The sequence below is a fragment of the Aethalodelphis obliquidens genome, unplaced genomic scaffold (assembly GCF_003676395.1).
Source record: "Aethalodelphis obliquidens isolate GAN/ISIS:26980383/991018 unplaced genomic scaffold, ASM367639v1 scaffold42, whole genome shotgun sequence".
Classification (NCBI taxonomy): Eukaryota; Metazoa; Chordata; class Mammalia; order Artiodactyla; family Delphinidae; genus Aethalodelphis; species Aethalodelphis obliquidens.
Genome location: NW_020837986.1, coordinates 9,168,582 through 9,196,551, shown reverse-complemented (window position 1 = coordinate 9,196,551; position 27,970 = coordinate 9,168,582). Strand labels below are relative to the sequence as shown.

At 50.8% G+C, this 27,970-nt stretch overlaps 1 protein-coding gene across 3 annotated transcripts in view; it reads right to left on the bottom strand.

The window, feature by feature from the left end:
- Positions 1-8: 8 nt before the first annotated feature.
- The window catches only part of MTCL2 (microtubule crosslinking factor 2), a 73,157-nt gene continuing 45,195 nt past the window's right edge, over positions 9-27,970 (bottom strand). Inside the window, exons 7-15 of one of the 3 annotated variants that reach the window (XM_027078364.1) lie at positions 27,066-27,191; positions 25,606-25,836; positions 20,286-20,390; positions 19,131-19,298; positions 17,316-17,537; positions 15,685-15,756; positions 14,647-14,717; positions 11,715-13,065; positions 9-8,206 (exon numbers count right to left, since the gene is read on the bottom strand). In XM_027078364.1, the coding sequence (XP_026934165.1) occupies positions 8,054-8,206; positions 11,715-13,065; positions 14,647-14,717; positions 15,685-15,756; positions 17,316-17,537; positions 19,131-19,298; positions 20,286-20,390; positions 25,606-25,836; positions 27,066-27,191 (2,499 nt within the window). In that variant the 3' untranslated portion in view covers positions 9-8,053. Of the gene's footprint in view, positions 8,207-10,358; positions 11,612-11,714; positions 13,066-14,646; positions 14,718-15,684; positions 15,757-17,285; positions 17,538-19,130; positions 19,299-20,285; positions 20,391-25,605; positions 25,837-27,065; positions 27,192-27,970 lie in introns of those variants that run through there. The other 2 variants (XM_027078363.1, XM_027078365.1) reach the window with 2 other exon arrangements.

Sequence of the window (27,970 nt, the reverse complement as noted above, 5' to 3'; positions counted from 1 at the left end):
AGGCCAAGTCCATGGAAACTGTTCATATGACATACTTTATTTCCAATCTACAACCATTAAAAACGCTTTGTAAGTTTACACTGTACAGTTATTCTCATGTCTGAAATAAGACACGGGGGCAAGGAGAGCTGGCGGATTGGACCATGGTTGTCCTAGCACCCAATCCATCCTGGGAAAGAGCCTTCTGAAGACAGGAGTGGGGAGGAGAAACAGCGGACAGGAGAGGTGGACAGTTTGGCCCAAGGATGCCCTTAGTCCCTTCCCTCCCAAAGGCCTTTCCCTGGGGAACCCTTAGGGCCCACAGCTGCAGGGTCCACACCAGGAAACCAGGATGGTCAGAAAGGGGGCTTCACAGTATTGGTGGGGTTTGGGGAGGGAGGCCAGGAGGAGGAGGAGGGACAGCTTCTGGCTCTCTTCCCCAGCCGCTGGGGGTTGGAGCTGCTTTTTGGCCTTGTCTACAAGGTGTCCCTAGAGGTGAGAGGTGAGAGGAGAAGGAGCTGGCTGGGGATTTAGGAGTCTTCCTTTGAGGAGTTGTTTCTTTCCATTTGAAGAGAAGCCATAAGCCTATGGTGAGGTTTCCAAGGGATAAACGGTCTCACGGTCTTTTGTCTCCCGCCCCCCCCCACCCCAGGATGCCCACCTGCTGCCCAGCTGGCACAACCCTACACAATCTCTTGTAAAACCCAGACAAGTAGGAGAAGTGGGTAGGACTGGAACCAAGCCAGGGGCAGGGAAAGGAAAAACGTATGCCTTCTGCCAGCCCTCCAGTTTCCAGGAAGAGGAGAACATAGTTTTGTTTTGCTTTGGGTAGGGGCAGGGAGGGTTCGCAATCTCTCAGGAGTCCAGATGAGGTTGGTGTTTCCTGTTCCTGGTCAGGGCCAGCCTCAGTCCCTCACCAGGCCACACTATTTGCTGGTCTAGGTCAGCAGGTGGCAAACTCCTGTGTATATCAGAATCACCTGGAGGGCTTGTTAAACCCCCCAGCTTGCTGGCCACCCCCGCCCCCACCCAAGGTTCTGTTCCATAGGTCTTGAGTGGGCCCAATACTTTGCATGTCTATCAAGTGCCCAGGTGTTGCTCCCGCTTCTTTGAGAACCTCCAGGCAACATCCTCAGCAACCTGGTGCCCCAAGACAGTGCCCGGGAGCTGGGCCACAGCTGGCAAGGCCCTGCCTTAGAGGCACCAAGATATCTGGGAAGCTGCTGGGCACAGACTTGTGGTGAGCCCCCTGTGCGGAGAAGTAAACTAAGGCACAGAGATCAGCGGCGGAGCTGAGAGAGGAGCCAGGATACCAGGGCCCAGTGGAGAGAGGATGGTGATGCAGGACTCCAAAACATGAGGGGTGCTCTGGGGCCCTAAGGACCATCCTGGTGCTTATCATAAAATCATACAACCAGACAAACACAGAGAAGTTAAGACATCTCCTGGGCCAGGTCTCCAGACTCCTGGCTGAGGTTCCTTTTCATGGGAGCAGTTTGAGTGGTATCAGAATGGAGAGTGACAAGGTGGCCAGGCCCTGACGACTTCGGCCCTTCAAGGATGCTTAGGGGAAACCAAAGCTCCTTTCCTTAGACCCTGGGGTCCAGGGGGCTGGTGAAGGGCAGGAAGGGAGTGGAGTAGGGCTGATGGGATACACAAGGTAGGGTCCAAGAAGAGTGCAGGAGGGGCGGGGAAGAGCCCTGGGCAGGCGGCTCAGGCCCAGCATCATGTCACCAGTCCCCTTCCGTTCTTGGGTCTGTGGACTTTGCAAACCGCAAACACTATTGGGAGGGGTAAGGGGTAGTGCCAGGGTGGGCTACAGGTTCTGCCAAGGGCAAGCTGTCCCAGAGGCTGTGAGGCCCAGGGGAGAGTGGAGAGTATGGGGGATGTCAAATGGACAGACAGATGGATGGATGGCCAGGGAGAGAAGAACCCAAGCTAGGCTGTACCTACTTTCCAAACAAGGCCATGTGGGACAGGGCAGGACAGAGGAGGCCAAAATGGGGGATCCAAGTTCCCCCCCAATTCCCAGTGGAGAGTGTTGGGGTCTTGCCGGGAGGCTGTGGACAGAAGAAAATGGGGCTCAAGGGTGGGATGGGGGGATGTCTTTCTGGGCTTGGGGGTGGTGGTCACTGAGGCCAAGCCCAGCCTGAGGCATTGGGGAAAGGTTCCCCCTTTGGTGTGAGGAAACACAAAATAAAACAGAACCCAGGGAATACAACCAGATCTGAAAGCAAACCTCCGGAGTTGGGAGACCACAGACATGGGAGGATGGGAATGTGAGGCTGAGGGTGCAGGGAGGGAGTTGCTGAGGTTACAGGGAAATCCACGGGAGACGAGTGGAGCCGGGGAGGCCGTTCTGGGAGGGCTGAGGCATGGGTGCTACAAGGAAGCCTGAGGCTCAGAAGAGGAAAACCTGGCCATGGGTCAGGGCCACTCAGTCTGCTGGTGGGAATCGGCTGGAGAAGAGGAGGCAGGATGAGGGGAAGCTTCGGAGGAAGATATTAAAAGAGAGGATGGGTGGGCAGTGGGGAGCGAACATACAGCCCAGAGAGAGGAAGGGGTTCAACCAAGACCACGGAATGGTAGGTGGGGGGTGTCTCACCACTGGGGATGCAGAACCTGATGGGAGTCAGGAAGCCTGGGTTCTGGTCCTGATTCTGCCTTTAACCTGCTGTCTGACCTTGGGTGAGACACTCTGTCCCTTCTCTGGGCCTGATTCCTCATCCAAAAAAGTGAGGGGGTTCGACACAAAAAGACAAACACTGTATGTATGATTCCACTTATATGAGGTGCTTAGACTAGGCAAATTCATAGACACAGAAAGTAGAACAGAGGTTACAGGGGCTGGGGGAGAGGGATGGGGCGTTATTGTTTAGTGGGTATAGAGTTTCAGCTTGGGATGATAAAAAGTTCTGGAAGTGGAGAGTGGTAATGGTTGTATCAACACAACATTGTGAACGTATTTAAAGCCACTTAAAAATGGCTATGTCTTATGTATGTTTTGCCACAATTTTAAAAAAAGTGAGGGGGTAGGTCCAGTTTATTTTTCTTTCTATTCACTAAGACTAGTGAGGGGTGTATCACCCCTAGGGCCAGGGCACCAGGAGGCTGGTGTGGGGACAATGAGTGTGATCGGACCACTTCCCATGGGTGTAGAACCTTATGTTTTCCCAGGCAGATTCCCAGGCACAGTACTGTATTTGGTCCTCAGCACAGCCATGCAAGGACATTCTCCCACTTTGCAGCTGGAAGAACTGAGGTACAGACTAGCCACATGCTCCGGGGCCAAGGCCATTCAAGTTGGTGGCCATTTATTATTATTTTAAAAATAGAAACCATCCTTGCATCTTAGGTTCACACTGCAACCGGCTTAGTGGACTTTGAAGGAAGGACACATGCTTGAAATTAGCAGCAGAAGAGTTTGTCTCCTGGGGCAACTATGGTTACATCCCATGACTGGATGATGACATGCTTCCCTTTTTACCGTGATGTGCTTCCCTTTTTACTGTGGCTGCCAGGAAACTCAAGAGTAAAATTTAATTGCAGGATTATGGGAATCATGTCAGATAGATTTGGGGAATGATAATTCCTCTTGCTTTTTGACTTTCTTTGTACTTTTTTTTTTTTTTGGCTGCGCCGTGAGGCATTCGGGATCTTAGTTCCCCTACCAGGGATCGAACCCGTAACCTCTTCCGTGGAAGCACAGAGTCTTAACCACTGAACCGCCAAAGAAGTTCCTGACTTTCTTTTTTTCTGTTGTCTTACTGATCCTTATGACTAAGACTGTAAATTGCCTCCAGTGCTTTTTGGAAATTCTCAGCATAATTAACCCAAATCAGAGCTGGCTTGAGGACCAGGCCCCCTAATTACCAGCTTAGTGCTCTTTTTAAGATATAACATCATGGTTTTCTGGTTAAAAAAAGATGGCCTAGCGGTCAGGGCTGTGAACATCAATGGTGTGGCCACTGGTACTCAGGATCTCCCTGGGAATTTGTTAGATACGCAGATTCCTGGCCCAGAGGCTGAGGCGGGTCCCAGGAAGCTGCATTTTGGACATGCCTAAGAGGATTCTGATGCAGGGGGTCCCCACACCACCCTCTGGGACACACGGGTCCAGTGATTCAGACTGGACTGGTTTTATGTCTGGGTTGGGCAGTGGCATATTCTCGGTGTCCTATACCCACACAAAGCCTCCAGTGGGGCAGTGGGTTGACACAGCAAGCAGGACAGTGTTGGGCTGGGGGATCCAGTGGACCCAGGTTCTAGTCTAAACTTGATGACTTCCCAGTTAGGTGACTCAGGGATGAGACCTGCACTTCAGTTTCGTCATCTGTAAAATGGGAGCACTAAGCCCTATCCTGCCAAGGTTGCCTCCCAGAGTTGGCCCTTAGAAGTCTGAAGGAGATGTGGCATGGGGAAGCAATTTCTAAATAGCAATGTGCTCTGGGGGGGTGTACGGGGTCGGGGGAAGGTGATGCTGGTGGGGCTGGAAGGCTGGCAAAGCTGGGGTGGGGAGGACATTCTAGATGGGAGAGGAGAGGGAGGAAGGGCCTGGCAGTTGGATGGGCAAGAGGAGAACAGGCCGGGTGATGAAACCATGAAAGGTGCATGGGGGCAGGCACGAGGGAGCCATGTGGCAATTAGGTTGTAAGAGGGTCAAGTCTTAGGTCCTCAACTTTGTCACCTGGGAGAGCAGCTGGTAGAGGAGCGTCCCTGGGGGGGACCAAGGGGAGGGGGCACTTTGAGCAAGACCTCTTGGAAGAGTTTTTACAATTGGTCAGCCTTTGGTGGGGAAAGAATTAGCGGGGGGGGGAGGGTGGGGGGAAGGGCTGCCAGGGTGACGGGGACTTGGATACTGATGCTTTGTGCATGCAGGATCTAGGGACCACTGATGTGCCAAAGTGGTTTGACTTTCATTTCAAATACAGACATCATTGCCCCCAGGAGGGTTTAATTTGGCTCTGGGAAGAGGTCAGACATAAGAAACACAAGATCGTCCAGTCTGGGGTCAACCATGCCAACTGGTCTCCCATTTCCCCTCAACCAACTGGTGCCAACACAGTGGATCCAGACCCAGGGGTCTGTAGGGAACTAGGACCCCAAGGTTCCTTGGGACTTTGGCTGCAGAGAATAGAGATGGGGAAAGGAAAAAGAAGGCTAGAGGAGGAGGAGGAGGAAGAGAAGGAAGAAGAAGCTGCTAGGAGTGAAAAGGTAAGGGGCAGCAGGAAGGGGAAGAAAGGGGGAAAGGGCAGTGTTCCTTCCTGGGACCCAATGCTCCAGGGGAGTCCCCACAGAGCGCCAGGCAGTTTTCTGCTTTGGGAATGTTACCAAGACTTAAAAAGGCATTTGAAGAAACAAACTTAGAAATTACATTCCAAAAGAGTAGAGAGTTTTTACAAACCAACCCCCCACCCCAAAAAAGAAAACACAACCGTTACTAATTAAAATGCTAAAAATCAAACCAAACCAATATTTACACGTAACATTTTCAACCCCATCAAGCCCCTCGTCCAGAGGCTTCTGTAGGAACAGTGATGAGTGACCTTGCACAGTGGCATGCAGGAAGCAGAAACTGGGACTTTATTGAAAACCAAGCTCTGGGGTCTCGGACACTGGCTGAGGTCTGGGTGGCCATGCTCTAAGACAATGAGAATGCAAGGACAATCTTGGATGAGAACGACGGTAAGGCTGAGCGGTCCGCAGCGTTCAGGTCTCACGAGGATTTCTCCCCAAGGCTAGAAGCACAGCCTCCCCGGCCCTCTGCAGCTCTGGGAAATGCCAGAGGCCTCTGGTGGCTTGTGGCCTTGTGTGAATCCCCTCACTTGGAGATAACCTCGGAGGGGCCCCCTGACCTCTTGGGTGGGAGCAGTGGCTTCCTAGAGGGGATTGGCCCATGGCTCCATCAGCCTGCCTGCTCTGCCCACACAGGTCACTATGGCATGAGGAAGTGGCTGCTTGCACCAACGTAACCCCAAGTTCTACCGATAGGGAATGGCGATGAAGGAATTTGGGTAACTGGTCCAGGTGCCCCAGAAAGGGCAAGACCGGCAGCTGGTAGGTGGGAGCGCAGAGGCATCTCCTGAGTCCTGGGGGCAAATTGGCCACGCTGCTGGCTTTTTGTCTTCCTAATGGCAAATTCACAGATAAGCCACTCTATCCTGGTGTTTCCACTCTGAGCCCCCAGCCCGTTACAGGCAGATGTGTGTAAACAAAACAGGTTCACTGGCACCAAGGGGGAGGCCATCTGAGTATCCCTCCCCCATCACCACACTGCAGTGAGCCACGGTGCAATCCATCCGATGGCTCAGGCAGCTCACATGGGACATGGGGAAGGGCGGGCAGTGGAGCTGGGGCTGGGAGGCAAGCCGGGAGAGCCCATAAGGCTAAGGAGAGAGGCTGGTGAAAAAGCTGGCAGGCTGGTGAGAACTGAGGCAGGCTGGCAGACACTCTCAGATCGATGTGCAAAGCTGCAATAAACAACATTCTTGAAGTTCAGTCCTGTTTTCCTGTGAGTTCTCACTTGGGGAACTTGGAGAGATCTCCATGCTCTTGATAAAGCCTTAGACATCCGTGTTTGACTCATCGAAACAAAAAAGGTTTCAGAGGGAGGGAGGAAGATGAGAAAAAATGGAAAATGTTTGGGAAGCGGTCCAGCCCTCCACCCTGTCTGTGAGCATGTACAGACTCACGTCTGGGGGTTGGGCAAGTACCGGGTGTTGAGTGTAAAGGGGTGCTCTGAGGCCAAAGGGTCAGCAGTTTTGGGGCAGCAGGCTGCAGGGCTCCAGCTTTGCTGGGGGGCCCTCCAAAGCTGACCTGGAGCCCAGAGCTCGGCTGCTAAGTTGCCTCATCCACACAGGGGACCCTGCGCCTGTCCATCGTGTTAAAGCCTTGCATTGTCCCAGTGGCGAGAGTACATGTATCAACCTCCAATAAATTACCTTAGGGGCTTTGGGGTAAGTTAAATTATTAAAATAAAGTAAAACCACCTTAAATATTTATAGTAAGAAAAATTCAAATAAACAATCGAGGCAAGAAATATGTTTCCAGGCCCCAGTCTATTGCCATGTCCTGGGGCACTGGCCTCTCAGAATGCTCCTTGGCCTGACCTGGCCATCTGGGAGTCTCTTACTGGGAACGTCTTTGCCCTCCACCAGCTGCAGGATGTAATCACAGTGGAGATGCGGTGCCCCTCCAGGGTGCCAGGGAAAGAGACCCCAGCGATCAAGGCAGTGGGCAATTAGGCATTTATTTATCTGTGCACCAGGTCTTGAGATGGACTTTACCTATTTCTGTCCTCAAGGAGTCTCCTGGGAAGGTTGGGGCCCCCCAAGTCACCTTGGCAAGAAAGGCAGTTCCAGTGGCTCTCCAGCCCTGAGCCCCTCGTCTTCTAGTCCTTGCTGCACCCAAGCTACGGGCAGGGAGATCCAGGGCTCCAGGATTCCAAGCAGATACTTGACCCTGGTTACCGTCCTATCATATCCCCTAGAGCCATAGCAATCCAGAGCAGCAGGGCTGGGAGGAGGAGGCGGTGGAGGGAAGAAACGGACGGCGTGATGCCCATTTCAGCTCCACCAAGAACCCGAGGTTGAGCCCTAGAGCAAAGCCTGTTCTTCTCATTGGTGTTTCCTCCCCGTGAAGAGGGATGTGGTTGGCAGGGAATGTCTCTGTGAGCCCTTTTCCCTGAGGGGCATGGCCGGAAGTGTATCCTTTCCTTGGCTCTTCTGAGAAGTGGGTGTGGCTAGAACCAGGCAAGGCTCTCCCTTATGACCCAGGGGTCAGCTCCCAACGGATCAGCTCCCAAGGGATCTTTCTGGAGCTGCTTCTGAAGCCCAGCTTTGGTCTTTCTCCCACTCGCTGCCTTCCCCCGGGAAGTCAGAGATCGCCACCCAGCAGTCAGCAGGAGGCCCCGCTTTACCTGGATGGGAAAGCTCTTCTGCGGCGGTGGTGCAGCTGCTGTCCCTCCTGGGCGAGAGATGCAGGGGGCGCGGGCCCCTCACCTCGTCTCCTCTCTGCGGGTTCCCTTTGGCTGTCCAGGGACTGGGCTGGTTGAGGTGGGAGCTCGGCTGCTCTGTCACTCACTGGGAGGGGCGGCCCTCTCCTCCCCACCCCAGGCGCACTCCGAAGGGTGCAGCCTGCACTTGGAAGGAGAGTGGCGGACGGCAGAGCGGGATGGCCGGGCGAAGCAGGAGGCGAGAGACTGGGTGCTACAGTCACACACGGCATCCTGGGAGGAGGGAGGAAGAAGTCGGGAGGAGCCAGGAGGCACTGCCCACCCAGGGACTGGGTGGCCAGGCAAGGAATCTGGACTCAGCTGTGCCCAGGGACCAGTTCCCAGGGGCTATAGCCCCTCTCTGGACCAATTTTTAAAAATTATTTTCTCCCATTAGAACAGTAATGAATGCTCATAAAGAACCTTCCAGAAGGTAATAAATTCTGGAATATACAGAGAAGAAAGTAGACATTGTCCATGAAAGATAAATTCTCAAAACATTGCACACACATGCATTTACCCAAATGATTTCAACCCCCCTACAGCTTATTTTGTAATTGCAAAACATGAACACTTTTTTGTCATGTATGTCCAGATCTCCTTCTTTTTAATGGCCACATACTATTCCACTGCATGGAAGTAGCTTGACTTATTTATCCAATGCATTTTTTATGTGGATATTAGGTAGTTTCTAATTTTTTTTTTACTGTTACCAACACACAGGATAATGGTTAAAAGTGCTGTGTACATTATTTACAATTGCCAAAACCTAAGTGTCCATCAACAGATGAATGGATAAAGAAGATGTGGTATATATCTACAATAGAATACTACTCAGCTATAAAAAAAGAATGAGATTTTGCCATTTGCAGTAACATGGATAGACTTGGAGGGCATTATGCTGGGTGAAATAAGTTAGATCGAGAAAGACAAATACTGTAGGATATCATTTGTATGTGGAATCTAAAAATTACAACAAACTCGTGAATATAACAAAAAAGAAGCAGACCCACGTATATAGAGAACAAACTAGTGGTTACCAGTGGTGAGAGGGAAGGGGGGAGGGGCAATATAGAGGTAGGGGATTAAGAGGTACAAACCGTCAGGTATAAAATAAGCTATTGTACAAGGACATGTTTTACAGCACAGGGAATATAGCCAATACTTTATAGTAACCATAAATGGACTATATCCTTTAAAAATTATGAATCACTATATTACACACTTGTAACTTATATAATATTGTACAGCAACTATACTTCGAAAAAAAGAAGGGCTGCTGTAAAACTCAATTGCTTCGTTCAAATCCCAGCCCAACTGTCTACCAGCTGTGTGAACTGGGATAAGTTATTTAACCTCTTTGAGCCTTGATTTTTCCTGCTCTAAGATGAGGGATGTGATACCTTTGTCAAAGTTGCTGTGAGGGTCACATAAGGTATATGTGAAGCATTTGATAGCGCCTATTAAGTATTCAATAAATCTTAGCAATTTTTATTAATAATGCAATACACTTCTTTACACACGTATCCACCTCTGTGAATATTTCCATAGGCTACGTTCCTAGGAGAACTACTGGGTCAACAGGTAATAAGCACATTTTACATACTGAAAAACATCTGGATCAACTGTGAAACCAACATTCAAAGTACGGCCAGCTTTGTACCTCTGTTTCTTTATGTAGGTGTGGTGATGTGGGTGTGATGATTAACTTCACGTGTCAGCTTGACTGGGCCACAGGTCCAGATATTTGGTCAAATATTATCCTGGGTGCCTCTGCAAGGATGCTTTTGGAAGACAGTAACATTTAAACCAGTAGATTGAGTAAAGCAGATGGCTCTCTCTAATGCGGGTGGGCCTCATCCAATCAGTCAATGTACTGAATAGACCACAAAGGCTGACTCCCCCTGAGTAGGAAAGAATTCTTCCTTCCTGATGACCTTTAGATCGGAACTACATCAGCTACATATGCTGTACTGGAGCTATACCATTGGCTCTTCTGGTTCTCAGACTTTTGGACTTAGGAACTAAACCATTGGCTTTCCTGGGTCTTCAGCTTGCAATATAATAAATCTCTCTCTCTCTCTCTCTCTCTCTCTCTCTCTCTCTCTTCTCTCTCCTCTCTCTCTCTCTCTCTCCTCTCTCTCTCTCTCTCTCTCTCTCCTCTTTCTCTCTCTCCCCCCTCTCTCTCTCTACACACACACACACACACACATAACCACAAAGCCTATTGGTTTTGTTTCTCTGGAGAACTCTAATACAATGGGTGTGTTCAGTTTGTGAGAATTCAATAAGCCATATTCTTACAATATGCTCAGTATGTATATTAACCTCACAAAGGGTTTTCTTAAGTTAAAAAAAGAGGAATGAATATTTAAAAGGTTTTGTGTTTTTTTTTTTAAATGCAGCCAGAGAGTATAGGGTGGTGAGGCACTCACCATACACTCCTGGGGGTTCTAGAAATTAAACAAAGTCTTTGGAAAGACAATTTAGCAACACTTATCAAATACCTTTAACAATTTACAGTCTTTTATTCTGGAATCCCATTTCTGCAACTCAAACTTAAGGAAATAATCTGCAATACGGAAAAATGCTTTTGTGTCAAGATGTTCACCACAGCATTATGTGTAATAGGGAAAAACTAGAAACCAGCTAAACATACAATATGTACAAATCACATGGGTCAATCCCACCCCATGCCACCTCTCTGTGCCCCCACCTACAACCCTCCTTCACTCCGTGCACTGCAGACCATGATACCACCCCTGACCACAGCTGACTGGACCAAAGGGTTACACTGGACTCAAGTTACACTAGTCAGTTTCTTCCTGAAATGTGGAATGGGGACAGAGGGATTTGAGTCAGTCTCCCTTAGGTGCTGGAACTGGAAGATGTTATAAAAGCAGAGTAGGCAGAGCCCACCTGGACCATATTCAAATATAACAGAGACAGAGGGAGGAAGAGGACATCAGAGAAAATGAAGCTCAGGAGAGAGGAGAGGGAGACAGAGCAGCCACTGGGGCCTTTGGGTCCCTGCCCTTGGGTTCCGTGAGATCCTCTGCAATTTCCCTTTCTGCAAAACTAACTTACATGCGTCGTTTTACTAACATGCACATGATCCCTAACTAAATCTGAAATTGGTATCAGGAGTGGGGTGAGCAGCAAAACAGTCCCAGAGAAAATGGAAGCACTTAGGGATACAGTCTCGGTGAGGGCAGTGGTGTGCTGGTACATGTTTAATGACTAGTTTCCCAGGAGTAAGAGGAGAAGCCCTGATTTGCAGCATTTCCAATTTTCACAGAGTAAATCCTCCCATGCAGCATTTCTAATTTTCAAGGAGTAAATCCTCCCCTGGTGGCCGATCGCAAGGTACTAAGGTGACATCACTAAACACAGAGATGTACACGATTGGCTCTCATGAACCAAAGGAGCTGGCTCCCGCACACCACTGGGTAGCAGAAGGGCAGTGAGCGGCAATGCCTCTTCCCTGGAGGGGATGCTGGCAATGTCTGGGGTGTGGTGGCAAAGCAGGTGGGTATGTCACCATGCTCACCAGTCTCTTGTATTCAGACTGTGTGTCCATCAGGTCTGCTGTTCCAGGTCTGGGGCCTTCCAACCCCCATCCCAGAGCAGCACAAGGACCTTTTGAAATACACAAGCCACATGCCTGAGTTTGAAAACCAAGAGTGGGACCTTATAAGCCAATCTCACCTCCCAAGAAAAAGGGCAGACCCCACCCACCTACCTCATTGGGAAGGACCGTGGCTCCATCTCCATCACGAGGGACCCCATCCTTCCCCATCTGGGGGAGCATGGAAAGCCTGGCCTCCTCGCTGCCGCCTGACTTGGCCGCCTTCTTGTTCAGAATCCGGGCCATGCCCTCCGGCTGGTGGTAGCTGGCGGGGGAGATGGGCTCCAGCTTCTTGGCGCCTTCCTCCCCGGGTACGGACGTGGGGCTTGGCGCCCGGCCACACACGTTGCGGAAGAACTCCTGCACGATGCCATATTTGGGAGGCTCGGGCTTGGCCCGGGCCTCGGACACGCCCAGTTTCCAGACGGACTCGGTGCTCCCCGAGTGTTCCACCACGCTGAATAGGCTGGACAGCCCATCGTTGATGTTCCTCAGCACGGGGCTGTCCCGCGTGGTGGTGGAGCGGGCCCAGGCCGAGCCGTTCTGCTTGCCCTGGTGCAGGTTCCACAGGCTGCGGTCCTTGGCCCCGTCCAGCTTGGACACGGACCGCCTCTGGAGCTTGGGCGAGCCATACTTGGGCGAGCAGCACGGCCGCTCGATGCGCGAGTGCACCTTGTCCAGGGAGGAGGAGATCTGCTTGCTGCGCACGGACACCAGCGAGGAGCTGCGGGGTGACCAGCTCTTGCCGTGCAGGCTGCTGCGGGGCGGGTCGGTCTGCAGGCCCACGCTGACCGTGCGGATTGTCTGCGTGCCCACGCTGGCCAGGCCCACCGTCTGGCTGGACGTGCTCTTCACCTTCCGCTCCAGCGAGCCCGAGCGCATGGCCTGGCGCACGCAGTTGGTGATCTCCTTCATGTCGTCGCTCATGTTGCCCGACATCTCAAAGTCATGCAGGGCCGCTGGGAAGCCGGGCCCAGCCGCCGAGGGGCCGCCCCCGGAGCCCCCGTCCAGGCGCTGCCGGGAGAAGTTGCAGAGCCAGCGGCTGTAGGAGCTTTCCGCCAGCCCGTCCTCCTCGGCGGACTCTTTGGGCTTGGCTGTGGTGAAGAGAAAGCCGGGCTCAATGATGATCTTGCCCTCCCTGTCATGGACCACGGGGACGCCCAGGCGCCGGGCCACCGGGGGGCTGTAGTAGACGCGGATGCCCGTCTTGTCGGGAGCCGTGTAGCTGCGCTGCATCTGCCTCCCTGCCGGCTCCTGGCAGCCCAGGGCACCCAGGCGGTTGCAGTCACGTGGAGAGAGCCCTGGCTGTTCCGGGGCAGCCTTCTCCGGGTCCACTGGCTGGGGGCCCACAAAAGCAAAGGCAGGGCTGTTGGGCAGCTTCTTGCCCCGGGCGGCTTCCCCTGCGAGGTACGGGGAACAGTCCAGCAGACTTTCAAACTCTGACATGGAGGAAACAGATTTGGTCCTGGGAAGCGCAGAGGAGAAAGGGCAGAGTTAGTGGAAGATGCCTCACGCGGAGCAGGTACTCTGGTCTTCCTCCCTAGTCCGTGCACTTCGCAGGCAGGGGGCGGTGGGGCAGTGGGGAGACGGACCATGAGGGTCCTGCTCACCTCTTGTGGAAGACGCTGTAGGTGCCCTGCCCCTCATCCCCTCCACACTCCCACCTACACACGCAGCACTGCATCTCTGAGCACCTGCCGTTCTCCACTGGAGGGCTTTTTTCTGTCTGCAGGAGCACACTTGGCCTCCACCCACAGGAAGCTAGACATTCACATAGTTTATGGCCCTAGACACAGCCCTCAACAAACAATGAGTGGGGTTTGGTGGCTTGGTACCAGCCTCCCTGTGCCCCAGGTGGGAGAACTAATGTTCAGCTCTGGCTCCCAGAGATGCTGTGAAGCTGACCCAGTTGCCCACGTGTATCCTGGTTGATAATACCTCCTTTATGGTGCCTTCCCTACCCTGTCTCACTTCCAGGCTTTTCCTGGAATCCCCTCCCAAATATACCATTTGCACTTAAATCCTTGCCTCAACGTTTACTTTTGAGGGAACCCAATTTAGGACGCCATTTAATCTCCAGCCCAGACCTGGCACGTGCACTGCCTGATGACTGTCAGTGCCAGGCCTACGTGACAACATTGCACACGTCAGACCATTCAGTCCTCCGACAGCTCGAGGGGGCAATTCCTGTTATCCCAGTAGGTAGAAATGGGAAGCCTAGCCCAAGGGCACAGAGCTAGAAATGACAGTGCTGGAATTCAAATCCCACACTACCACTCCAGAGCCACCCTCCTATCCTGGGGCCCACCTGGCTTCACGCTACTCGCACGGCCCCTGGGAGGTTCTGTTACCCTGAGTCTTTTCATAATGGTTTCCTAATGGTGGAGACACGGTCCTGATAGCCCTAGGGGTTTTCCTGGCTATAGCACAGGGCTGGGCCCAGAGGATGCTGCTCTCTAGTCCCAGGAATAGATGTCCAGCTGGACTCTCCCAACTCCAGAGACAGGAAGAACCCCAAGAGGAGCTAAACAGTTTCTTTCCCAGCTAGGATATTCCGGGGCCCCAGTTTTCCACGCCCAGAATCAAAAAAAGCACAGGCTACAGTTTCCATCCCCCAAACTTTCCCAGCTCCTAAGTGGCTTGGGGTCCATAAAAACCAGATCCCAGGGGACTTCCCTGGTAGTCCAGGGGTTAAGACTTCACCTTCCAATGCAGGGGGTGTGGGTTCAATCCCCGGTGGAGGAGCTAAGATCCCACATGCCTCCGGGCCAAAAAACCAAAACACAAAACAGAAGCACTATTGTAACAAAAAGCACTATTGTAACAAATTCAATAAAGACTAAAAAAATGGTCCACATCAAAAAAAAAAAAAAATCTTTAGAGATCATATCCCAGTGTTCTCCCAATTCAGCTGAGGTGCAGTGGTGGGTGCGCAGGGCAGAGGAAGAGAAGAGGGGCAAAGGGGCAGGGCAGCCTGCAGGGTGGGGCTGGGCGCAGAGCAGGGGGAGGGGCTGCAGAGTGGAGCATGGGGAGGGGCTGCTAGCACCTCTTTAAGCCGGTTCCCCCGAGCTCAGCTTCAGAAACAGCCTCCTTGTTGTGGATCTTCTCACTGTGTGTCTGCCATAGAAGAGAGACAGGAAAGGGTCAGTCTGGCCACTAGCACACAGAGGGAAGGTAACAGGGGGTCTGGGTGGGAGCTGGCCCCGAGCCCCACGCATGAGTCTCCTCTTGTAGAGCAGGAGTGATGTCAGCACTGATCTAGAATGCCCATTGGTCAGTTTCTGGCTACAGTGCACCTACCCCCCTCCACACACACATAGGTATGTGATGCAGGCGTGGCCAATCAGCGGTCCAAGAGGGAACCCAAGGAAAGAGACTCTATTTAGAACGTATTCTGAATGTAGTGGCAGCAACAAAGCACCCAGTAGTCGCTGCTCAGCTGAAGGTGAAAGCAGTGACCTGAGGTCCTGCTTGGGGTTTGCCCCACCCTGGTTCAGAGACCTGCACCAGTTTTCTGACCCTGTATCACCAGCCCTTTTGAGCCCCTAATGAAATCCTCTCCTGCTTCAGTTCCCCAGAATTGGCTTTTATTGCTTCCTCAGGCTATCATGAGCAAGGGCCCATATGTTCACTCTTTGGTTACTCAGTGTGTGGCTATATGGACAGTGCACCTGAGGCTTAGAAGCAAACCTCACTGATTGATCTCCACCACCAGGGCTGGGCTAAGGCAGAGAAAGTGATTCTCATTTTACCAATGAGGCAACTGGGGCCCAGAGAGGGAGAGTGACTTGCCCAGGATCACACAGCTCTTTGGAGGCTCTGCTTTTGAGAAAGCCACAACGGAAACACAGAGAAACACCTAGGCTTTGTCCCAGGCATGGAAGGATGGAGCTAACACGGGCTCTTGACAGGTCTCAAGGCTGGAACCATGAAGTAGAGACCTCAGGATTGAGGAGCCCAAGGGGGTGAGGGTGTGTGACCTGTGGGGCAGGATTAGCATCCTCCTTGTCACATTCCCCACAAGTGAGAGACTTTCCAGTGTAGCCAGGAGCACAGCACATGGGCCGCCTGCCACCCCACTCACCTCTTTCCAGCTGTTGTCCTGCTTCTCCAGATCCGAGTGCTTCAGGACCCAAGGGTCAGCAGCCTTCTGCAGCTGGGCAAGAGTAAAGAAGACAGTCATGTGCAGGCAAAGATGGTGAGCAGGGCCCTATTCTGTGCAGGGCCATTCCCCAGGCTCCACTCTGCAGCCCAGATGACCCAGATCATGGACTCAGAGCCACCTTCCCAGTGGGCAGCAGCTCTGAACCAACGGAGTGGGTTTGACAAATGATCATGAAACCAACCACTTACAGGCATCTTTGTAAGTGTCATTATATCAAGCACGGTAATAGTTGTTATTACCATGTTAATTCACGCCACAACGCCTGTAACAGCTACATCAGCAGCTGAATGACATCAGAGTGGTATCTCCACCTAGGTATGCTAAGCAGAACTGAATGAGAGTGGCCTCTGCATTCTGTCATGAACAGCTCTCTATGAAAGAGGCAAAGTGTAAATAATATGTATATTAGGATTCAATTAATGATTTACAAAAAATCTCTGAATGTAAATTTTTTTTTTTTTTTTTTTGTGGTACACGGCCTCTCACTGTTGTGGCCTCTCCCGTTGTGGAGCACAGGCTCCGGATGCGTGGGCTCAGCGGCCATGGCTCATGGCCTGCTCCGTGGCATGTGGGATCTTCCCGGACTGGGGCACAAACCTGTGTCCCCTGCATCGGCAGGCGGACTCTCAACCACTGCGCCACCAGGGAAGCCCCCCTCTTTTTTTTTTTTTTAAAGGGCTTCAAATGCTTGGCTTTTATTTTATTTATTTATTTTTGGCTGTGCTGGGTCTTCATTTCTGTGCGAGGGCTTTCTCTAGTTGTGGCAAGTGGGGGCCACTCTTCATCGCGGCGCACGGGCCTCTCACTATCGCAGTCTCTCTTGTTGCGGAGCACAGGCTCCAGACGCGCAGGCTCAGTAGTTGTGGCTCATGGGCCTAGTTGCTCTGTGGCATGGGGGATCTTCCCAGACCAGGGCTCGAACCCGTGTCCCCTGCATTAGCAGGCAGATTCTCAACCACTGTGCCACCAGGGAAGCCCTGAATGTAAATTTAAACGGCAAGAAAGGGAGGGAGTGGGTTGGAGTATGCTTTTGTAATATTTGAGTCTTATATAAAGATGAAGTCCTGACTTATACAATTGCAATAAAAAATAAACAAAGGAAAAAGTCACAGTGGAGCATAGCAGCTTGATAAGATAGGTGCATGTTAACTGTAGTGGGGTTGCAATCGTCAATGATTGTTTTTCCTATTTCTCCCTTTTGGTCAGAGGACTCTAATTTTCATGGGAAACCTGGCAGATCAGAGCCCTGTGGAAAAGGAAAACTCTCTTTCCATTGAAACTGCTAAGCTGTGAGGATATGAATACAACACTAACAGAGGCCATATTTGAGAACGGCTTGCTTCAGAATAAAACACAGAGGAAAGCAAGCCTGTGAGCCTGGCAGAGAGGAAGACCTGGTCCCTACTGCAGTCTCTGAGCATACAGATCCTTCTCTACCTGAAGGAGTCTTCCCCCTGGTCTGTGCCTATAGCAACTTCCCCCTTGTGGCTTAAGCCATCTTGGGCTGGGACAGACCTCACCTGGCTCAGGCGATTCTGCAGCTCCTTTACCTGCTGCTCCACCTGCTGCTTCTCACCCTGAAGCCGCTCCACCAGCTGCAGCTTCTCCTGGCCCCAGTTGTGCTCACTGATCTGCAGCTGCCGTGTCAGCTCCATGACTGCACTGTAGGACTCAGCCAGGAGGTGCTGCTGCTCCTCCCGTTCCCTCTGCAGGGCTGCCTTCCAGTCAGGCCCTATCCGATCTCCAGCCCCCTTCCCAGCCTTCAGCTCCATCTGCGGAAAGAAGAGCAACCTGGGTGGCTGGCACCAGGAGGACCCTCCTCTCTGCCCTCCCTCGACCCTCCCCGGGCACCAGCAGGGGGCAGGGGGAGGGTGCTCTCCTCAGAGGACCCCTCACCCAGGAACCTCCATTGACCTCCTCAGTTAGAACTAAACGTTTCTCACAGTCAAGGCTTGTGTAGCACAGCTTCTACACACCAAGCTCTGTGCTAAGGGCTTTTCAGGCATTATCTATGCCCTCAAGAAAACTCAGCAAGATAACCACCATTGTCGATACTTTACAGAGGAGGAAGCGGTTCACAGAGGTTATTTGTCCCTGGTCACATAGCTACAGAATGGCAGAGGCTCCTAGTTATTGCTTCTCATGATATTTCATCAACACCTACCCATGTTTACCCATGTTTACCTACCCATGTTTACCATGTTTACGGTTAGTGGGGGACATGCACAGTCACATAAAGAATGTGGGCAGGAATCACCTGACCGTGATGGCTGTCTTGGCCCAAATCTTGGGGTGCAGGAGGGAAACGTGCAATCTATAGAATCAATGTACCCCACACCCCCAAGCTGTGGTCAGGTTCCCATGGTGGGAGGGACACCTGGAACGCCTGGGGTTGGGGGGGCAGTGGGAGCAGGGGACACTGTGGAAGGTGCAGGTGGGGCGGGAGCTGTGAGATCAGCAGGGAGGGTTGGGAGGAGAGAACGGTGGCACCAGGAAGCCAGAAGTCTGAGAACTGGGAAGAAGGTGGGATCACGGTCATGAGGAGCCAGGAGGGCAGAGGTTTGGGGAGTGAGGGTCAGGTCTGCCACTGACTAGCTGGGTGACCTTGGGAAAGAAGCTTAACTCCTCTGTGCCTGCTTTGTCACTTGCCCAACAAAGATAATCAGGGTACCCACCTCTGAGGGGCCCGTGATACCTGGGAGGGCAGACTGCAGCAGGGGCAGCAGGGAGGAAGCTGGGCCCCGCAGAGTTCTGGCGTGGGGTAGGGGTTGGGGTGGTGAGAGCATTCTTTCTGAGCGGGAGGAAGCCCATCCCCTCACTTCTCAGGCCAGAGTGGGGGGCAGCACCTTGCCTCCAGGCACACAGCAAAGACCAAATATCCAGGACTCCTGGTTAAGGCTCCTTCGATCATCTGAGTTGTAGGGAGGGGAGTTCCCCAGTTCGGGTGGAGGGAGCAAAACAGAGTCAGGTAGCAGGGGCTTAAGGGGATCCTTATGAGGACAGCAGGCAGCAGAAGTCTGGGTGTGAGGATGAAGGATGTCACCAGGTGCAGACAGGCATTTAAGTGTTCCGGCCTCACCTGTGAGCTCATGGTGTGGCGGAGGTGCCTGTGATGTCCCCATGGCTCCTTTGCCAGTCCCTCACCTGCCTTCCCTAGCCCAGGGACCTTCAGTTCCCACTGTTTCTGGTACCCTTGCTGTGTGACTCTAGGCAAGTGTCTTGCCCTCTCTGGGCCACAAGGTAAGTGAAGGGGTTCCTATGCTTCTAGGAGCAGGCTTGGGCATCCTCCTCCCCAGTCTGACAGCTGAGGCCTTCGCAAAGAGGGGAACAAGGAGGGGGATGTCTCTGACAGGTGGGAGACTCACCAGGGCAGTATGGCTCTTGAGCTCTGCCCGCTCTGTCTCCCAGGTGGCCTTGGCCTTGGCAAACTGTTGCTGAAGCTCAGTCAGACCACGGCGTTCATCCCGAAGCAGCCAGCATAGCTCCTTCAGCGTCACCTTCATGTCGGCCAGTGTCTTGATGTACTCATTAGGCTGCAGATGGGGGCAAGGCCTGGGTCAGGAGCTTTCGGAGCGGCAAGGAGGAGAGGCTGGGCTGGGAACTCATCCAGAGTCCAGCCTGGGACTCTACCAGGCCTCAGGCAAGTCCCACGACCTCTTCGGGTCATCTCCCCGTAAAACAGGCATGCCAAGCCCAGCCCTGGCCACCTCTTAGACTGACACATGACCCAGTCTCACAAAAACACAAAATTCTGTAGTTACAGCAATTATTCAACCTAAATCTGAGCTGGGCCCTGGCTTCTCTGAGGCTCTGCAGCATCTAGGCCTCCGTCTTTCTCCTTGCCCAAGATCTGCCTTCTCTGACCCACCATAGGCCAGATGGGGAGTCTGAACCACGGAAGCTCCCTGACTGCACGACTTGGACCCAGTCTTCTCTCCTGGGCCCATGACCTGTTTCCCACCTGTAACCCAGCTTACTGTGGGTGCCCCTGGGAGCCTGACCCTACTGCTCTATACTACCCCGTGGCTTGATTTGATGGTTCCTGATCCTAGGCCACAAGGCCCTTCTTCATACAACTCACTCAAGCCTGATGTCCTTACCCCCACTATGCACATCCCAAGCTGCAGCCAGACTCAGAATACCTTGCCACATCTCTGTATATACAGTTCTCTTGGTACCGAATGGCCTTTTCCCTATTCTCTATTAGGCAAGCTCCTATTCATCCTTCAAAACCCACCACCTATGACCCCTTCTCTGTAATACCATCCTCTATACTCCAAACAGAATTAACTGCTCTCTCACCTGAGACTCCACAGTCCATCATCTGACCCTCTGTCACTGCCCTGGGGTGACTTACATACCCCATAGCACTGAGCATCTGGGGCCAGTGACCAAGCAATAACCCTCTGCCGCTCCGGTGCCTGGTGTAGGACTGGGGTCAGAAAGCAGCAAGGTGTGATCACTAAACAGACAAAGGAACAAATGGACAGGACAGGACTGGAAATGGGCTGAGAACGCACCGTGTTTTGGGTCCAGCTGTCCCCCGTGCAGGTCTTGTTATCAGAATGCTGGGCGTTTAATTCTTCTTCCTCCATTAGCAGGTACAGCTCCTTCATGCTATTTACCTGTTTTTTAAAAACCACACTCAATAGCAGGTAGGAGGGCATCATGCCTGGGGGTCTGACCCTCAGGGAGAGGGGATACAGGCTAGTGGCCCAGATGGAAAGTGGGCTGCACAGCTAGGCAGGAATAAAGAAAGGGCGTTTATGGACCAAAAGTACCCCAGCTGGGCACTGATTTCCCAGATTTTAACTTTGAGCCATGGGCACCGTCCTGGTCAAGGAGCACAGCTGGAGAGTCAGACCCTTCTACCCTCCACACCATCTCTTCTGCCCCAAGGACCATGAGGCATCCCTGAGAGCTACTCCGAAATAGCTATGCTGTCAAGGTAGGCACTGTGGTTGGAATAAAGGGCCACAAGGCACCCTCATAATTATAGATAAGGGCAACCGGAGGCTTGGGTGGGCAGAAGGGACCCTTCCTGGGAGCGGAGGGGTCTGCTGCTGATGGATTCTGGGCAGGAGTCGAGAGCCAGCCCAGGAGACCAGGGTCTAGTTTATGACGGGAGTGAAGCAGAAGAAGTGGATGCTCATTCACTATTCATTTCATTCATTCATTCATTCATTTGACAAATATTTATTGAACACCTACCACGCACCAGGCCCTGTGTTCAGAGCTGGGAATACATCAGTGAGCAAGACAGACAGAAGCCCTGGTCCCCTTGAGCTTCCATTCCAGTAGCAGGAAAACAAACAAATATGTGAAATATTGATACATGAAACATCATTAAATATATGGAATGTTCCATAATAAGTGCTATGGAGAAAAAGAGAGCTGGGAGAGGAGCTAGGATGTGCTGCACTGGGTGGTCAAGGAAGGCCTCAGAGAGAAGGTGATATTTGGGCAAAATCCTGAAGGAGGTAAAAAAAATAAGCCACGTGAATACGTGCAGGTTGAGAATTCCAGGTTAAGGTCACAGTAAATGCAAAGGCCCTGAGATGGGAACACATCTATTTGAGGAAGAGCGAGAGAGCCAGGGAGGAAGTGAGAGGTACGGGGACCAAGGCTGGTTGAACAAGCTTTGTAGGGACTTTGGCTTCTACTCTGGGTGACGTGGGCGCCAGGGGAGGATTGTGCTGAGGAGGGACACTGGCCTGGCTTTCAGTTTTACGAGATCACTCTAGCTGCTGTGTTGAGATAACTTTATAGGGTAGCGACAGAGCTCCATGCTGCACAACACCAGGGGGCACCATCCACGTGGAGTACACGCGGCCTGGTACCTCCCTGCTTTGAATAGAAGATGCTCGGTGGAAGGGTGCAACGGCAGAGGCAGGGAGACCAGCTAGGAGGCTACGGTGATAATCCAGGCAAGAAGTGGTGATGGCTGAGATGGGGGTGGTGAGGGGGTAGGCAGTGCAGCTGGGTCAGATTCTGTAGATTCTAGATAGATTCGCAATGTGCAAGAAAGGCCATGTAAGCCAAGTGCCTGGACAAGCTCCCCAAGGAGGCAGGTGAAGGTCAAGGAGAGACGCGGCCTGAAGGCTGAGCCCTCGGGACTGTTGACGTTAAGGGGTCAGTTCAGGGAGAAAAGGAAGCGTCCAGCCAAGGAGACTGAGGAGGAGCAACGAGTGAGGTGGAAGGAAAACCGAGAGAGGGTGGTGAAATCAAATGAAGAGGGTTTCTGGGGTTCAGGGCAGGCACTGAGCCTGGAAATATGTGGGGTGGAGCAGGGCCTGTGTGAATAAATACCCAGTTCCCTCCCTGGTCGGAATCTAAACATACTGACTTTTGATTATCTGTATTATCTGTATACACAGGTGCACAATTCTTTCTCCGAAATTCTTTGGGTTGGGTGTGCTTGGAATTCAGAAGTAATCTGGATTTAGAAAGATCATATGGTACCTACACTGTATATTATAAAACAGCCCCGTCTGGTGAGATACCCTATGCTCGTGGACACCAATATTTCCCCTTCAAACATGTGAGTACTAATAGGAAATGGGGTAAATAAAGGTTCTGCTGCCAAATGAATGTCAGGTCAATTTTTTCCAACTGAGTTAGACCCAACAAAACACAGTTCTCAGAGCTTCTGGATTGCAGAATTGAGGACAAGGAATCAAAGATCTTTATCTGCAGTAGAATGGGGATAATAATTGTTTCCACATCATAGGGTATGTGTAAAAGTGAGATGCAATTATCCAAATAGAGCATTTAACACAGTGCCCACGACACTATAAATACTCAACATATGAGGGTTATCATGCATATATATAGTTTTGTTTGTTTGTTTGTTTGTTTTTGCGGTACACGGCCTCTCACTGTTGTGGCCTCTCTCGTTGTGGAGCACAGGCTCTGGACGCGCAGGCTCAGCGGCCATGGCTCACGGGCCCAGCCGCTCCGCGGCATGTGGGATCTTCCCAGACCGGGGCGCAAACCCGCGTCCCCTGCATCGGCAGGCGGACTCTCAACTACTGCGCCACCAGGGAGGCCCTCATATATATACTTTTAATTCTACATGTGTGGACACACATATTTTTTAAAAGTATGAATGTACATCAAGTTTGTTATTTATATGGTTATCTGTATTTTATTATGTACTTGTTTATATGTATTTTATACACATGGGCTTTATATCATTATATCTACGTATATATGTATTTTTTACAATGTGGGTGGTTATGTTTCTTATCATGTCTATCTCAGTAAGTATGATATTTCTATTTATTATAGGCATGTATATTATTTTATTTTCTATGGTTACACCTTATTTTTATCCTGAAGTAAGTTTCTGTTTCTCTCTGCTATCCCAGTACATTGAAATGGCTAGAAAGATTTTCACCAAATATGGAGAGCTTGCCTGAGACAACCTGATTTAAAATCAGGCTACGTGGCCTGAAGGCAATTCATTTTTTTTGGTGGAGGGGGAAACATCTTCCCTAGCAGCCAAAAGTGGGCTTCAGCTATGGAAAACAGTATAGAAGTTTCCCCCCAAATTAAAAATAGATCTCCCATACGATCTAGCAATCCCACTTGTGGGTATATACCCAAAGAAAATGAACTCTGGATCTCTCTATGTTCACTGTGGCATTATTCACAGTAGCCAAGATATGGAAACAACCTAAGTGTGTGTCTATGAATGAACGGGTAAAGAAAAAGTGATAGATACATACAAGGAAATATTATTCAGTCTTAAAAAAGAAGGAAATCCTGCCATTTGCGACAACATGGACATGGATGAACCTGGAAGACATTATGCTAAGCAAAATAAGCCAGAGACAGAAAGAGAAATACTACAAGATCTCACTTATATGTGGAATCTAATGAAGTCAAACTCATACAAGCAGAGAGCAGAATACTGGTTGCCAGGGCAGGCGGAGGGGGGAATAAGGAGTGAATGGGTAAGAGTTTCAGTTTTACAAGATGAAGAGTTCTGGAGATGGACCGTGGTGATGGTTACACAGCAATGTGAATGTACTTAATGCCAGTGAACTCTAAACTTAAAAATGGTTAAAATGGTAAATTTTATGTTATGTACAATATATTTTACTATAATATAAAAAAATAAAATTTAAAAAAGTTATTGTATAACTGATTCACTTTGTTATAAAGCAGAAGCTAACACACCACTGTAAAGCAATTATACCCCAATAAAGATGTTAAGGAAAAAAAAGTTATTAAGAAAAACAAACTGGGCTTCATCCAGAGGCTTGTGTGGGACTTCCAAACAGGAGGGACAGTCCTAAAGCAGACAGTAGTTTCAAATAGGAGTCCCCAGGTGTCACTAACAGTGATGCTCGAGGGGCAGCCATGCTGGGCTTTCCAGGTGCTTCTCATAGGAGTGCCTCCATATCAGACATTCCTGGGAGAGGGCAGCAGGGAGTGTGTTCATCTAAAGATGGTAGCAACTCTCTCTAGAGTCCCTTGGGGAGGAGGCGGGTGGCCTATGAGCCCCACTGGGGATGGGGGAGGAAACTCCTGCTACAGACTCAGGTCTAACCACCATCCCCTGCTCCTGGGACATTCAGGCTACTCTGGGGGACCCCTGACAGGGGTACATAGGGACTGCCACTGGTCCCCATTGGCTCTGGAATGAGTAGCTTGAACTGGAGAAGGGCCAAGCCTGGGCTAGGGCAGAGGTACCTGTACCTAAAAGGCCAAGGCCAAGGTGAGCAGTGCCAACTCAGGTGGGTGTGACTGAGGTATGACGTCCTTACATGCCCCCTTCTCCTAGCAATGTCAGCGTGCTGATCGTGACAGGAGGAAGGGGATTTGAGGACAAAGGGTCCTGCACAGGCTGAGGGACAAATGGGCCACGTGAGTCCTTCCCAAGCTTCACACATTCCCAAAGCTCCACTCGTCATGTTTCCTGCCATACCCATATACTATCTGTACTATCAGTAATGCTTTTAAGTCAACGTACTCTTTCTAGTTAAATAAACGTATCTAAAATAGGAAGTTGATATTACTAAAAATGGAAAGCCAGTGTCCATTATCATTGTCAAAGGTAACATTAAAAATAAAATATATTCATAAGTGAAAAATAAGCAGCAATAAAGAACCAACTACTTTTATAGGTAAAATGTGGATGAATCTCAAAGAATTATATTAAGCAAAAGCCAGACACAAAAGACTACACGCACTTGTATGAAGTTCTAGAATAGGCAAGATTAATGCATGGTGTAAGAAGTCAGAAGAGTGCCGACTGCTGGGGTGGGCGTATCCCCTGCGGCACCCGGGAGCCTTCTGGAGCACTGGAAATGTGCTCATTGTGATCTGGGCGATGCTATACTATGTCTCTGCAGGGTGTACACTATAAAACTTCATCAGCTGTACACTTAAGGTGTGTGCACCTTACTGTATATAAATTGTACCTTAAAAGAGTAAAGAACATTCATATGTACTATATGTGCCTATAATGCAAAAACAACGAAACCAGATCATTAAACGCATCTACATCCTATTGCCAGCTCAAGACTCAGGTCTGTTAAAAAGGGAAACCAACAAATACCAGAGAAGTGTGAAAGACCTACTGGCCCCCTGGCAAGGCCGGGACAGAGTCTGTCGTCTTCACCACGGTCTCCCCGGCATCTGCCACAGCACTCAGTAAAGAGCTGGTTCTCAGCAAACCGATGCTGAAGGAGTGAATGAATGAATGAATGAATGAATGCAAGGATGGATGCTGCAAGCTGATGCTTCGTATCTGAGCCCCAGGGCTAAGTCCCTCCTGTCCACTCTCCTCTACTCCACCCCACCCCAGTCCCAGTCCCAGGGGAACCATACCTCAAGGAAGTCATCTCCCTCGCTGGGCAAAACCTTGCCCTGCCGCCAGCGCTTGAGGAACCACCTGAGCTTCATGAAGAGCAGGAGGAAGTTGTGCTTGAACTGCTGGGACTCCTGAACCAACATGTTCTTCTCCTGGCTCCAGAATTTCTGCTCCAGCCTCCGCTGCAGGCTCAGACTCTGCAGCTCAAACTCCCGCCGCAGGAGTGCCCTCTGCTGGTCCTCCTTCAGCTGCAAGGGGGACAAGAGGGTGAGCTACCCCAGCTGTCTAGGGGACCCTAACTCATCCCATTCCAGGTCTCACACAAGGGCCGAGAGGAAATTTCAGGGGGTGCCCGGTGGTGACCCCCGACAGGGATTCCACCACTAGCAGTTCACTGTGTTGAAATAAACAGTTCCCTCAGCTCCTCCAGGGGAGAGAGACTCATAAAAACAGCAGCAATCACAGTAACAATCAGCGAAAGAGCTGGGATCTGAATCTGGCTCTGTCTGATTGTAAAAACCATGACATCATCTAATGAGCCCATACCAGGAACCAACATGAACTCTCACATTCATTGAGGCACCTGGGAGGGTGAGCAGTGATGGCAGGGAGGGGTGACCCACATGCAGAGCAAAGGGCATTCTTGGGGTGAGGAAGGCTGACAGCATTAATACCCTAGTAAGCAACACGGGGTAATGGCTCAGAGAGAGCCAATAACCTGGATTAGAATCCCAGTCCCAAGGACTTCCCTGGTGGTCCAGTGGGTAAGACTCCACGTTCCCAATGCAGGGGGCCCCAGGTTCGATCCCTGGTCAGGGAACTAGACCCCGCATGCATGCCACAACTAAGAGTTTGCATGCCGCAACTAAAGATCCTGCATGCCGCAATGAAGATCTTGCGTGTTGCAGCTAAGACCCGGCGCAGCCAAAGGAATAAAATAAATAATAAAAAAATATTAAAAACAAAGAAAAAAAAGAATCCCAGCCCCACCTTGCCCTGCAAGTGCAACCCTGGGCAAAGCACTTCAGCACTCTGGGCATCAGTTTCCCCACCTGTAAAATGGGGACACACTTCACAGGGGAAAACATGAGGATTAAAGGACATGATGTGTGGCAAGTGCCCTGACATAGAGTAAGGGCTTAATAAATGCTGTCTACTAGCAGAGCTACCATCTTGATTACCAGCCAGGCCTACGGCCTTTCTAATACAGATTTTCAACTCTGACGGGGCAATATTTCATAGATGGGAAACTGAAGCACAGAGAGGCGACAGAATGGGCCTGAGGTCACACAGACAGTCAACGACAAGCCCAGGATTCCAGCCCAGCACAGCTAATGCATAAGCACCAGTGCAGCACGGGGCGAGAAGACACAGGTTTCCCCTGACATTTCTGCCTCTGAAGACCCATGGACCGCTAAGGTTTGGTTCAGGGAAGACAGGTTGCAGTAGGTGCAGGAGAGCACTGGGCACCACCCACCTGCACCACTTTCTGGTTGAAGTTTTCAGCCTCCTCCTTCCGCAGCTGCCGCTCCTGGGAGAGCTGCTCTTGCAGGCCCCGGAGGCTGTCATGTGCTTCGGCCAGCACGAGCTGCAGCTCCTTGATCTGGGGTCGAGATGAGGGACACAGATAAGCAGGAGGGAGAGAGCAGGAGGAGGACAGAAGCTGCAGTCAAAGGACGAGAGTCCTTTGCAGTAAGTCAGGCCCAAGCTGTCCTTCCAGTATAAACCAGGCACGGCAGCTGTCCCTGCCTCCTTGGGTTGTCATGACGATGAAATGAAACAGTGCACATCAAACCTAGCTATTGTTATAATTTTAGCTTGATAATTTCTTGCAGAAATTTGTAGAAAATAAATACTATGAAAACTCAGTTTAATTCACAAAGATGTTCGTCTCGTTTATAATTGCAGTAATTTACAAACAACTAAGATAAGTTGGGGATCAACCATATGTGTTTAATGGGTCTATACTTATGTTAAAATCCATACAACTGCACACTTAAGGATAGTGCCCTTGGGAATTCTCTGGTGGTCCAGTGGTTAGGACTCCATACTTTCACTGCCGAGGGTGAGGGTTCGATCCCTGGTCGGGGGAACTAAGATTCTGCAAGCCGCGTGGCATGACCAAAAATAAAATTAAATTAAAAAAAAAAGGATAGTGCCCTTTACTGTATGTATATTATTATGTTATACTTCAGTAAAAAGTAAAAAATATATATACTCAATAGAAAAACATGAAGGACATGGACACACACAAACTAAATGTTCACAGTGGTTAATTATGTGATAATCTTGTGATCTTGACTTTCTTCTTTATATCCTTATGCAATGCTGCTTAGAGACTTTATTATAGTTATTTGTTGTTTATAATGACTATATAATAAA